The sequence below is a fragment of the Rhineura floridana genome, chromosome 4 (genome assembly GCF_030035675.1).
Source record: "Rhineura floridana isolate rRhiFlo1 chromosome 4, rRhiFlo1.hap2, whole genome shotgun sequence".
In the NCBI taxonomy this organism is placed as follows: domain Eukaryota; kingdom Metazoa; phylum Chordata; class Lepidosauria; order Squamata; family Rhineuridae; genus Rhineura; species Rhineura floridana.
This window is the reverse complement of record NC_084483.1, coordinates 53084257-53098491: the sequence shown is the minus strand read 5'-3', so window position 1 is coordinate 53098491 and position 14235 is coordinate 53084257. Positions and strand designations below refer to the sequence as shown.

Genomic DNA, 14235 nt, shown 5'->3' with positions numbered 1-14235 from the left:
GCTGGACTGCAAAAATGTTTAAATTCCCTAAGCAACTACTATGAGCTAATAGTTGAGAAAAGGCAATTGTTTTAATGCATGTTAGTTTAGGTATTTTAAAACAGAAAAGCTTTTTCATTTTCTGTATTTAATTTTGCCATAGGTGGCTTTGTACCCAGGAATCAATGACACAAAACTTAAGTATATTCAATATAGAATTGTATGCATTTTCTAGTAGCATCTTCTCATAGAACTTTGCCTCTAAGTTTTAGAATGTATTCAGAAAATAAATGCCAAATGAGGTAGAAATACAGTGGTAAAATAAAAGTATTTTTTAAACAAAATACTTTTACAATTCCATTAAAAAAACAATTGGGTACTTCCATCTTCACTGACAACAATAAAATACTTGAAAGCAGACATTTTCTTAATACAATATAAGAAAATATAAACACTAAAACAGTGAAGAAAAGCTGGACTTTAAATGTGGTATTAAGGAAGCTGGGGGTAGGGAGAGGAAGGAACAGATGACAGAAGCACTTGCATTATGTTTGCTGGAAAATATCCATTTACATCTCATATCTGTGTAAAATCCCTCACACCATCACTTTGGAACTGATATGCAGACAGCCATTTCTCAAAGAGACCTATTTTCCTAGGTTTTTTTAATAGCTAGCATGCATGCAGGTTACTTATTTATCCAAGCCTCCTGGACATCTGGATAGTCAGTTGTTAGAAAAAGTGTTCCTTACACATGGTCTCAGTGATTTAGCTGTGACTCTACATGCTAAAGGGGCACCCAGAGAAGTTCAGACAATCAAGGTCCAGTTTACACCTATAGAACGAGATGTTAGGCTGACGCATATCACTGCTGCATAAAATAGCTGGTCACTTGGATCATAGCAGGCAAAAAAGTTCTAACCTAGTCCACTCCTTCCTATGCTAGTTTTCTACTTCTATTTTTAAAAATACATTTTTACATAAAGGGAGCATTCAGAAATATGATTCCTAAGCTGCAGCCTGAAGTGGTATAGCCTATTCTACCATTACAGGGTCAGCCATCTATTTATATGCAGCCTTTCAGGTAGCTTACAAAAGATAATGAAAACTATTTTAAAATTCAAATAAAACAATCCAGTTACAAAACTAAACACAGCAGCAGTTTAAAACCCAATTCACAACACTTTATAACAATGTGGTTTGAAAGAGTTCAGTTTTTAATGCGCATTTTAAAAAATACAAGACTGGGCTATATGTATTTCTTTGGGGAGAGAGCCCCAAAGATATGGAGCCACTTCTGAAAATGCAGTCTCTAGCACCCACCAATCTCTAATATAGACTGGACCTCAGAATATCAACCAAGAGTTCTCTTGTCATTAATCTACATTTTTGCAGATGTTAAGAACTGAGGGCACAATCCAAATTCCCCACCACTACCAGTAGGATTTGTGGAATGCTGAGGCCACCACCACATTGACAGCCTTGCAGTGGAAGGTGGGGGTGGGGAGGCAAGATGATCAGCGTGGTACTTTTTGGTAGAAGGTGAAGGTTGGCAGCAGCTGGCAGGAGGCTGGCTCAGCCAGGTGGAGGGACACTCTGCCTACTGCAACACCCACCCACTCCACTCGCATTGCTTTGCCCCATTCTGTCAACTGTAACATAAAATAGCAGCAGCCCAGGACTGTCAAAGAACCAAGGATAATTGTACAGGATGTTTTATGCTAATAGCAGCTTTGTCATATTAACAAAGTATTTTTAGGAACATGTAGCAAACATTTCACCTTCATAAATGTTTTTCAACTTTTTATTTCCAACAAACTGAACCTCATACTGTGGTTGAAGTTGCAGTGATTTCAAACTCATTTTGAAGTACACTAAAGATTTCAGTCTCTGAGGAGGATATATTTTAAGCTGTAAGCAATCCACTAGAATGTGGACTTGCCCTATTGATTCTGATGAGACACTGCTTTGTAATAAATGGAAACTGTGATTTTCTAAACATGTACCAATACAAAGATATATCAAAAACATATTTGTTCAAAAACTTTCAAATAAAAATAGTCACTAAAAGTTAATGTGCAACTATTTGCTTATTTCTTGTTCTTCTTGTCTAATAAAATTTTACATCAAATCAACAGTAGTGAGTTTCGCCTCATTTTTTTTATTGGAATAAAAAAAGGATTGCTTGCCTGTAACTGCTGTTTTCCCAAATGTTTACTATGCAGGCACATATTTGGGCCTATGGATTATCCCATTTCCAAAGATGCCTGCTTCTGCAGTGGAACTTCTCCCCCTCTTCTCCCTGTGTTTCCCCCAGGTCTCCTCTGGAGGATTAAGAGAACCCCAGAACAAATTTGGGGGTGTGCAGGGAAGGAGAGGAAGGGGAAGTTCCACAGCACAAATGGAAGTCCTTATAAGAATGGAACAACTTCACTGGAAACAACCCTGTGTGAGCAGTTCTGAGGATGGAAAGAAGTCAAGAGTGATGTCCGTTTGCCTTTTCTGGCTGGACAGCCAGCCTAAACACAAATGCTGGCAGGCACAAGTATTTTCTTATCAGTTTTCTCCTACAACTCAGATTTAGAAGTGGCACACCTATGTTTGAATTCATGAGAGGATTGGGGAAATCACAAAATTTGAAACTCACAAGGATCCATCTTCTAGCGCAAAGACCAGTTGGAGAATTATCTTCCAAATGGGGAATCAACTGATTCCCATGGACCTACTCTTCATCCATTTCTGCATGTCTTCACCTATTTACACATCAATGAACATCTCACTGTCAAACAAATTTTCAATCCTGGCCTGCTCTCTTCTTGCAAAATGGTGATTTAACTCAGAAGTAGCACTTCATTGATTGCCATGCTAAAGACCTCAAAATAGTCCCAAGACCTTTGACATGTTAACATGTTGCTGATGAGCATCAGGGTCTTTGTATTATCTTTGCCTCCCCAGGAAACCAAAGTATTATAATATTAATTATAAGTTATTATTATTGATGATGTTATACCAAACTTCCCTCCAAAGGAATCCAGAGTGGTACCAAATACAACTAGCTTTACACAGTAATTAAAACATAAAAACACCCACCACCAGCTGCTAGATCCTAGAGCACATTTTATTTTCCAAGATCGCAGGCAAACAATATGCCTTTAGTTGATGGCTAAAAATTAACAGTTTAGGGGACAACTATGCTTCCTCACGGAGGGAATTCCACATTCAAAGCACAACCATTAAGAAAGCCCTGTCTCATGTCACCGTATCATGGGCCATGCCCATTGGCAGAATCAAAAGCAGGGCCTCCCGTTTTGATCAGAGAACACAGGATGGCAAGTATTGCTACAGTTATTATAACAGTAAATATTGGTACCTACACTCATGAAGGTCTGATAATTAACTGCCCAGATCTTGACTGCAGCAAAATGGGCTTAAAGCTTTGACTATTCCAACACCAACTCTCATCACTGATAAGTCTATTCTGTGGGCTGCTTAATGACACAGCGAGGATAGTGGCTAAACAGGATCACGAACCTCTCTGGCAATCCTGCAAGTAACCAGGAATGATGGCAGCCTTTCCTAAGTTCTTTAGTATCTTATGAAATCCCCGAGAAATACTCCAGCGAGGGAGTAGAAATATGGAAAATTAGGTCTAGCTCAATGAAGGCGATCCTTGTGGGGTTTCACTTCTAGCAGCACAATATTAATGGCAGCTGCTTGTCATAGAAAGGTCTTGCATTGGCATAGACAGGTTTAGTGAACACCATGGAACATAGCTTGTAGGGCTTGAGCTAGGTGAACTGCTTTCCTGCAAATATCTCTCAGACCTTGCCCATTTGTCCAGCATTCTCACTCCAAGGTAGAAAATCACAGGGACTGGCTATGATAGAGACTTACTCCCTATGCCATTTACCCTTCATTCCAGATCCCCAACCACGTGTTCAGTTTTCCATCTACAAAGTGAGTTGCGTGGGGAAAAAAGAAGACATGGGAGAACTGTGCCACTAGCCCACTTTACTAAGGGATACTAATTTGGCTGGGAGGGGCAAAGGGAAGACTTTTGCAAAGCAGCATGGTATAATAATACATTGTTGGCGGCAGGGGGGATCTCCAGCTGCCACTGTGATAGTCAGAAGGTAAGATTTTTTCCTGCCCTCTAGCACATTAGCTGAGGTGCTGCCCCACTAGGCAGAAGCATGAGCATCTTTGACAAAGCTCTACACATTTCCAGCACTATGGACAGTACACACATTCCCTAAGCAGGCATGAAGGATTAGTGTGCCATTTTCTTCACATAGTCATCAGGGCTCCAATATCAGCAACAGTTAACCCACCAGATTTTATCTAAGCCTGCAAGAAAACATGGAACAGAAGGCATGAAGAGGTCAGGTTACTGCTTTGCTACAAGAGACGAAAAGGAGCTCTCTCGTATGTATTAAGAGACACACTCCAGGGCTATTATTTGAGACACGAGAGCACAGGTTCAGCGATACGCGGTAACTGGGCTGGTTCCCTTGTTCATATCACTCTAAGTAGTCAATGCTCACCATACAAATTGCCCAGGATCACTAGTTTGGGAACTATTCCGAATCAGCATACTTATGTATTAATTACTAAAGTTATCCCTGTCCCTTCCACCCATAGCCTACTATTAATAATTATACTAGTTTTAAGAATATTTGCTACTGTGTAGAAAAATAAACATGTTTTCTACTTTCTGCAAGGAAAGAAAGACAACAGAAGGCCGGCCAGCTGGCAACGGAAGACAAATTAGCTGAGAAGTCCTGCTGATTAGAGGGTGCTCACAAGTGCTGGTGAAATAAACAAAACTTAATTGGTGGACTGAGCCTTGTCCCAGAAGGTGGCACTCTACCTCTCATACGAAAAGGCTGGGTGGTCTTGCAAATGCTTTCTCTCTAGCACACACATACACACGCACACACAAATTTACATCAGAATTAATGTGATCTTGGATTTCTATTTATAATTAACATATAACATGCACTGTACTAAAATGTGTTTCTTAAAAGCCAACAATCTGGATAGTCACATTTTTAAATAAGAGCTACCATCAAGCATTGTATGGTATAGCATTTTTAATTTGACTATATAAAGCCATGTGCAAGGTTTGCAAACCGGCTGTTATATTTAAATAGGATTTTAAAATAGCCTAACAATTTGCTTTAATCACATATTACTGGAAGGAAGTTTCTTTTGATACCAAAGTGCAAAAATCTATGTTCATAGATAAGGCGATTTACTCAAGAAGGTTCTTTATGCACAATGCTCTTAATTTTACTAAATACTTCAGAACAGGATGTTGAACAGAATAGTGCAATGGTATCCAACAGAAACAGCAATATACTATAATTTTCCACAGAAAATCACAAAATTTTACTGATTTATTAAAAACCCTAGGGCTGTTAAAAATTACTAGTCATGAACTGTAAAGCCAAGCCACATTTATACATCTTTCTGTTATATCAGTTTAGCCTATTGCTTCACATCAATTAAAATCAAACAAACAACAGCTGTGAGAAGGTTTTATCATTTGTAGAATCAAAATATCCCTTAAAATATTTACATTTTACAATATAAAGGATAGTAAAGCACAATGTCATGTACAAGCTTAGGTATTCAAGTTTTTGAAGCATGAGAAATGGTTGGAAAATTAATACAAATTATAACATTAAAGGCTAAAGGATGTTTTTAAAAAATCTTATTAAAAGAAGCATGTCCTAAAGCAATAAAATTTGGATCATGCAGCCTTCTGATTTCTGTTCATCAACAGTTTCAGATGCATCGGGGGAAATCTGATGATAAATACTGCTTGCTTCCCCCCCCCCCTTTGCTTGTCTTTTGAAAGTCTTCAACACTATTCAGGTATTCCGTGTGTTGCATTCAAACTTGGTTTCTGAGTGTGTGCCACAGTTCAATTTTTAAAAAGCAGCCAGTGCAATTTTAGAAGAGTAAATGGTACAAAATTCTCCTTTATAGTTACTGGAACATCTTCAAACAGATAACACAAATCACCGAAGGCTGCAAATATGTTAACTGAAGCCAAATTTGACCAATAACTTTTATGTGCCTTTTATTGCATATTAAAGAAAAACTCTTAAAATATTGGCTATACAAGCAATGTAAAAATCTGAACTATTCAACCTCAACTCCTAGGGCAGTTGAATGTAAAAGAAAATGGGTAAGTGGTACACAGATTGGTACCCAACCAGACTTGTTCCTACAAAACACTAAACACTGAATATGTAAAAAAAAAGAATTGATGGCACAATGATACCCAAGCATAACTTTTTACAGAGTTTTAGGACGCATTTAAAACAGATTTAATTCTTGTTCATTAAAAACTTTAGAAGATATGACTGTGCCCCCCCACTTTTTTTCCTTTTCTTTTTTCTATTACCTTTTGCTTTTCCCTCGGTCACTGTGGTCCCTGTCTTTGTGATGTCTATCTCGGGACTTTTCACTCTCCCGTTCTCTATGCCTCTCCCTACTTTTCTCTCTCTCTTTTTCCTTCTCATGAGCACGGTCATCACTTTTAGGAGCATCCTTTTTTTCAGGATTCCTACTTTCTCTCAAGGATTTGCCTTCAGAGTCCTTATCACTATGCGAAAGTCGTGACCTCTCTTTGTCCCGATGCCCTTCCTCCTTGCTTTTTCTCTCTCTTTCTTTATCCTGATTTCTATCTCTATGCCTATTTCTTTCAGAATCAGGCTCCCAGTCATGCCTGCCCTTTTTTGGGTAGTGGGACTCACTGTAAAATCTCTGCCTATGCTGGTCACTTTTCCTTCTACTAAATGCTCTCTCTACATACGGGCCTTGCCGACCCCAAGGGTCACTGTGACGTCTTTCTGGTCTCCTAGTGTCTCTACTCTGGTAAAAGTGTTCTGGCCCTGAGAATCTTGACTGCTTGTGAGCCAGGGGTGGTGCCGGTGTAACTGGTCCAACAAAATGTGGGGGCTGACCTGACAGATGTAAAACAGGGGGCCACGGCATCAGAGGGTTCTGAGCAAAGGCAAAGCCTGGAGGAGGAAGGAGTGGAGGGGGCAGATGAGGGGGAAACCCAAATACAGGATTATTTTGGGGAGGAAAGGTAGGGGCAATAGCCCCTTGAAACTGAAAACCAGTCGGAGAAGTTTTAGTGTGCTGAAAATTGGGCTGTGGAGTCCTTATCGGTGGGAAGTTTCCACTTGCAACAGGACTGGGTATTTTGGTACCGAATTCAAGATGGCAAGAATTATCCGCTTCAAACTGAGATGATGATGGCGGGGGCAGTAATCCTCTTCTAACAGAATGTACTGTCTCAATGCTTTGCATCAGTGCTTCTTCGTGCAACTGATTTGTATCTTCCAGCTGTGAGGAACACACACTGTCTACTTTAGCTGCAGCTGAAACCAAAGCCTTCTTGCATGCTTGACTTTCACTTTGATCTGAGGGTTGGTCATTTCCTAGAGGCTGTTTATTATCTACTTTTGCCTGCTCAGCTTCTAAAGTGTCTGGTTCTTGACTATTTTGTATTTCTTCGTATTTAATACTGTCACCTTCATTTTCTGAAGCATTGTTCTGTTGGCCTCGCCCTGCTGCTTGCCTTGGGTCCCTTTTAAGATTAATGAACTGTGAACTATTAATAGCCATATTATCAACAGATGCTGTACCAGCATTATTGCTCCCAACTCCTTTTCCCATGCTTGATGAGACAGGAAAATCTGTGGCCCTTTTACTTTCCTGAGAAACATTATCAGTATCACCCAACCTTAGAGTGCTTTCTGGAATATCTTTGGTTTCTTTGTTTTGTGACAGAATCGTCAGGTTTGCTAAAAATGCTTCAGTAGAAACATCTGGGGGTTTGCCCTTAAGACTTATATTTGCCAGATTTTCTGACGAGCATGAGACATCTACTTCTAGTGTATCAGCTACTAAGGGATTATCAATGGATTCTTCTGAATTGTCCTCTTCACCCTTAGTTTCTTCAGTTCCAGCATTTACTAGAGGAATATCCAGTCCTTCTTTTAGGCTTGCCTGTATATCTAATAGAGGCAGATCCTCACTAGCAAACTGGTCTATTGCCGGTTGGACATGTTCAGACATCGGGCCTGTAGTACCCAAAAGGCTTTGAAGAATGTCATCTACTGGCAGCGGTTTACTTGCTAGCTCAAGAGCAGATTGCTGATTTTCCCATCCAACCAAAACACCGGGTAGAAACCGCAGGGGCTTTGGTGGTTCAAGCTTGATGTTCTCCACAGCAGGTTCACTTACTGTTGCTTCTTCTGCATTAGACTGTTGTGGCTTGTTCCTTTGTTTGTGTAACACAGCTGTGAATGAGTTAAAGAAGTCATTCTCTTCTTCTTTTTCCACTAATTCAGATTGAAGAGCTTCAGGTTTGCTCAGTTTACTTTTTTTTTCTGGTGGCAAACTTTCTGGACTTTCTTCAGCAGGACTAGGGCTTGTATTAGTGACAGCACTGACCTGTCTTTTTAGCTTCTGCCGAATGATCAACCCCAGCAACAAATTGGGTCGGTGCACTTCAATCCCTGTATTTGGGGGGAAATCATAGTAGCATAATGAGTAAGATACACATAAATCTCAGGACAAAAAAAATTCAATCCAAAAGGTATCTATGCTTCTGCAATCTCAAAACACTCAGATGGCCCACAGATGTTACTAACTGTACTAGGAGAACAAGTAGTCAAATTCCTCCTGTGCATCTCTCAAGAGCTGTTCCATGTAAGCAGAATTCCTACACTGAAAAATAATTAGTTCTTATTAAATCAAGAATATTTACTTCTATACATGATCCAAAAGCAAACAAGAATGCATGCCGACAAAAGAAAAGGGAAAGAGTTTATAAGGCAATGCATCTCAGTGAGAATGGGTTCCCCACGTTCACAAGTTTTGTGAATGTTGCAAAATAAGTTTCAAGCTATATTGCTTTAATCTGAGATAATCAAAATGCACCTCAAGAGTTTACATGTCAAAAACAATATATCCATGACAAACATCCAAAAGAGCCCAATTTTGTTACTTACCAGGACCATCAAAAGGCACCAACTGATGTGGAATTTTATCAGAGGCACCTAAAGGAATAATATATAAATCCTTGATTTGCTTCATGTTATTTGCTGCTACACCGTAACGCCTTCTGCTGCTGAAGTATGCAAAGAGCAAAGTGTATGAAATCTGATCCTCTTCTGTCACAGGGGTAAAACGAACCACACAGATTTCCTATTGAGAAGAGGGAGGAAGTCAACTTACAATTTGTCAACTCCTTCTTAAAACCAGAATTCAGCACTTGTGAGGAGTGGGGTAAGAAAAGAGAGGAGCCAGCAATCATCATCTTACTTTCAGGTACTTACTGCACCTGATATAGTCGTTTCCCACGTAAGGGGAATTTGACACTGCCCAGTCTTCAGCTCCTGGTAAACAAGGGCAATCTTAGTTATCATAGAGTACCACCAAGCTGTCCACAGCTTTTTACACTGCTATTGAAGGACTTGCCAGCAAGTGGCCAGTCCAGCAAGTCACTTATGAGTGTGACATAATCTCAAACAACCGTACATATAGGTAAGGAGCTCTGTTGTTCAACAATTTGAATCAACTATGCAGGGCTTACATTTGGAGTTCTGCAGCCTGCCTTTTGAAGAAAGCAGACCTGAACTATATACACTATATAACATCTGTGTTTCGTCAAATAAATTTCATCATATCAGACTAGCAGACCAAACCAAAGTTCTATATACAAAAATGTGCAGGAAAATGCCCATGAAGAATCTCGTATTTAATTTGTAAGTAAAAACAAGATTTTCACTGCCCACTCCAGCACTGCAGAAATATTACTTGCAGACACGTACAGTAGGGCCCCGCTTTGCAGTGCTCCGCTTTGCAGCGTTCCACAGATACAGCTATTGTCAAATCAGAAAGGCCCCACTCCTACAGCGCTTGTTCCACTTTTACAGCGTTTTTCAGGCGTCGGGCACCATTTTAGTCAATGTGTTCCGTTTTACGGCGGATTTCGCTTTATGGTGGCAGTCTGGAACGGAACCTGCTGTGTGAGTGGGGCCCTACTGTAGTCTGTATCAGCAAAAGGCCCCAGTGTTTATGCATGCTTTTGCATGGCTGCCTCATAGTCCTGCTTCTACTACCACTTCTTTCCAAAAACATGTAAATTGTAGGATTTTCGCTTCTCTATAAAATCCCTTGTGCCAGTCCTCTGGTCTTCACTTATCTGGGAAACACTATGAAAATGTGGCACTGCTAAACATCCACCTATGCATTTTATCACTGAACAGAGGACAGTTTTACTAGGCTTTTTCATGTGAAAGGACTTAGAGTTTCCATGCTCTGTACTGCATCCTGCGCAAGTGGTGAATGTATGTCAAATAGTAGCAGCAGTATGAAAAATGGAAATTTTACTCACCGTGAATTTCTATTTGTAGATAGTGCTGGAGGACATTCCTCAGTAGGGATGACTCCTCCTACTGGTCGTGACAGGCAGGGTCTCTAAGCTTCTTTGTAGCCTCTCCTGTGGGAGGAGTCGTCCCTCTCTCCAGACCGAACTGACAGAGCCAGGAACCCTCCTCAGGCCCCATATCCACATCTTCCCAGACGTCCCTAGAGTGGAAGCCTATACCAGGAGAAGCTGAAGAAAAGCGACAGACCAACACGGAACCAACGTGCTGGAAGACAGGTCACACATGAAGGGAAACACACAATACTAAACAACGTGTGCAAATGTAAGGCGCTGGCAGAAGCCCCAACTCCCCCACTCCCCCTCCCGCTCCAGAAGGTTGAAGCAGAGGAATGAGAGGTGGGTGGAATGTCCTCCAGCACTATTTACAAATAGAAATTCACGGTGAGTAAAATTTCCATTTTTGCTAGATAGTGCTGGAGGACATTCCTCAGTAGGGATATGACAGAGCAGTGTACTAGGACTCCGGGCGGGATTCCTCTAGCTAGGAGGCAACACCTTCTGGAGCACCTTCCTGCCAAATGCAGCATCAGCTGATGAGAATGAGTCCATTTTATAGTGCCTGATAAAAGTGTGTGGAGAAGCCCATGTAGCCGCCCTACAGATATCCATTATGGGGAACCCCCCTAAACGCTGCTGAAGCCGCTGCCCCCCTAATTGAGTGTGCTGTGGTACCCAATGGAGGTTCCCTACCCAGAGCTTCATATGCATGTGCTATAGCCGCTCTGAGCCAGCGTGAGATAGAGTAGGTTGTTACCTTACACCCCTTTGATTTCCCAGAGAAGGCCACAAAGAGGGCCTCAGACCTCCTGAACTCTAAGGTACGATCCAGGTAGAAACAAAGAGCCCTCCTCACATCAAGTGAGTGCCACCTACGTTCCTGGGCACAGGAGGGAGCGGGGCAGAATGGAGAACCACTTTCTGCGACCTATGGAAAACAGAATTGATTTTAGGTAGGAATGCCGGGTCTGGTCGGAGGACCACCTTGTCCTGGTGGAACACGTACAGTTGAGGGTCCAAAGATAATGCCCCCAACTCGGAAACTCTGCGGGCCGATGTAATGGAAACCAGAAAAACTGTTTTGAATGTCAAGAGGTTCAGAGAGCAGGTAGCCATCGGTTCAAATGGCGGTCCTGTCAACGCCGTCAGCACCCAGGTAAGGTTCCAGTTTGGAAACCTGTGAATCATTGATGGGGAAACCAGCGTCACCCCTCTTAAAAAAAAACATTTAAGGAATGGGTTGGAGGAAAGCGGGGGCCCCCCCAGGCATAACAAAATGCTACTAAGAGCTGCAGCTTGTCTCTTGATTGTGGTCGCACTCAGACCCTTATCTAGGCCCGACTGGAGGAACCCTAGGGGACCCCTGATGTCTCGAGACCAAGGTTCCACTGTATTTGCAGAGCACCAGGACAAGAAAACCTTCCACGTGGACGAGTAAACCCAGTTCGTGGACTGTCTACGCGAGGCCAGTAGCGTGTCGAGCACTTTCCCCTTAAAGCCCTTACCGCTCAACCACAACCGCTCAGTCTCCAAGCTGTTAGCCGGAACAGCTCTGGTCGAGGATGGCAGACTGGTCCCTGAATCAGAAGATCCGTTCGAGAGGGTACCTGCCAGGGTGTCTTGACTGACATGTTCAGTAGGTCCGGAAACCAGGGACGTCGAGGCCAATGGGGTGTCACTATAATAAATTCCGCCTTCAAGGTCCAAACCCGCTGGATCGTGCACTGTATCAGCCCAAACGGAGGAAAAGCGTACAGGAGGCCTTGTGGCCACGGTGTGACTAGTGCGTTTGTGCCGAGCCTAGTGACACGGATTTCTTGTGAAGAACCTGTCTAGCTGTGTGTTTGCGGGTGTGGCAAAGAGATCCACTACTGGTTCTCCCCACCTGCGCACCACCTGTTGGAAAACTTCTGGGTTCAGTTGCCATTCTGCCTCCTTGATGGCTGTCCTGCTGAGCCAGTCGGCTACAAAGTTGTTTGTGCCCGCCAGGTGTTCGGCCTTCAGAGAGGCAAGATGCCTCTACATCCATTTGAACAGGCGCTCCGCCTCGAGCATTAGGCCCTTCAATCTTTTGCCCCCTTGTCTGTGGACATAAGATTTCGCCAATGAGTTGTCGGTGCGTATGAGGAGATGCTTCCCCTTGATCTCTGGGGCGAAGACCTGTAGCCCCAGTCTGATGGCCCATAACTCCAGTATATTTATATTGAGCTCTGCCTCCATTGCAGACCATGTCCCCAGGGCTACACTGTGGTCCAGGTGAGCCCCCCATCCATACAAGCTCGCATCTGAGCTCATGATTATGCGTGGAGGATCTTCCAGGCTGACTCCGTGGGCCAACCTCTGAGGTTCCAGCCACCACCGGAGCTCTGTCCGTACTGTTGGAGGCACGGAGACCGAGCGTCTGTGTCGTAGGAGAATTGCCTCCTGGTAGGGCAGAAGGATCTGTTGTAGAGCTCTTGAGTGAAACTGGGCCCACTGAACTAGGTCATATGCCGACACCATGGACCCCAAAAGCCGAGCTAGCCTCATCAGGTCCAATGCTGGTGCAGCAACTGCTTCCTGAAGCAACAGCTGAAGTCTCAAAGCCCTATCTTCGGTGAGCCTCATGCGGAAAAGTTGCATGTCCAGGATCGCCCCCAAGAGCGGAATAGTTTGGGATGGGGTCAGCATGCTCTGCTCCAAGTTCACTATGAAGCCCAGCCCTTGGAGCCATGATACAGTGAGATGGGTACCTGTGTGTGACTGGTCCCAGGATGGTGCTCTCACCAAGATGTCATCCAGATAGGGATGCACGCATATCCCCATTATTCCGAGATGTGCCACCAGAACCCCCAGTACCTTGGTGAAAACCCTTGGTGCTGAGGAAAGGCCGAACTGCAAGGCCCTGTACTGGAAGTGTCTGTTGTTGTCTGCAGATTGGAATGTGTAGATACGCCTCGGAGAGGTCCACAGAGGTCAGCCATTCCTTTTGTCGACTAAGAAAAAAAAACTGAATATACCCCTGAGTTCCTCTCTGAGGGAACTACTGGCTCTATTGCCCGGATGTTCAGCAGGTGCTGGATAGCTTCCAGGTAGCGCAGGTGCTTCTCCGGCCTTCGAGACCTTGGGGTGGGTCGAAACCGGTTGTGTGGAATGCGAAGAAACTCTATAGCATATCCCATGGACACCGTGTCCAGCACCCATTTGTCTGAGGTGATGCCTCTCCAGCGGGGGGCAAACTCTAGAAGCCTTGCTCCCGCTCCGCGAGAGGCCTCTGGCAACCGCCAGTCAGGAGGAGGAGCCCTTTTGGACTCCCTTCTGGTTCCTCCCTGAGGAGAATGGGGTGCCTCCCGGTTTAGAGGAGGAAGCGTGTCCACCCCCTTTGTCTTGTCTGCCCCAGCGAAGCCTGTTGGAATGCTGACTGCGAAATCTAGAGAGCTGTTTTGAGGAACAAAAAAACTGGTTCTGCCTGCCCTTCCGTTCCTCTCTTCTGGCCATAGGGAGTGCTTTCTTCTTGTCCCTAGTTTCCACCAGGCGGGCCTCTAGAGGCTCCCCAAACAGCTTAGAACCTGAAAAAGGTAGGGCAGTGTGGCGGGTCTGTGACTCTGAGTCCACAGGCCACTGCCTGAGCCAAATGTTACGCCGTGCCACAGTGGAGGCAGCCATAGAGCGCGCTGCAAACTGTAGGGCATCCATGGATGCGTCGGCTGACAGGGCCGAGGCGTACGCCATTTTCTTTAACCCATCCTTTACAAATTTTGGGACATCGTCCCATGCCCCAAACTCTTCAGCCCACATAA

General features: G+C 43.6%; 1 protein-coding gene across 10 annotated transcripts in view; it reads right to left on the bottom strand.

Annotated features, from left to right (window-relative positions):
- Window positions 1-5054: 5054 nt before the first annotated feature.
- Window positions 5055-14235, bottom strand: part of PHF3 (PHD finger protein 3) — a 73683-nt gene continuing 64502 nt past the window's right edge. For all 10 annotated transcript variants that reach the window (XM_061623061.1, XM_061623052.1, XM_061623053.1 and 7 more), the window contains 2 exons: window positions 9018-9213; window positions 5055-8522 (listed from right to left, as the gene is read on the bottom strand). In XM_061623061.1, coding sequence (XP_061479045.1) covers window positions 6391-8522; window positions 9018-9213 — 2328 coding nt within the window. In that variant the 3' untranslated portion in view covers window positions 5055-6390. The remainder of the gene's footprint in view (window positions 8523-9017; window positions 9214-14235) is intronic.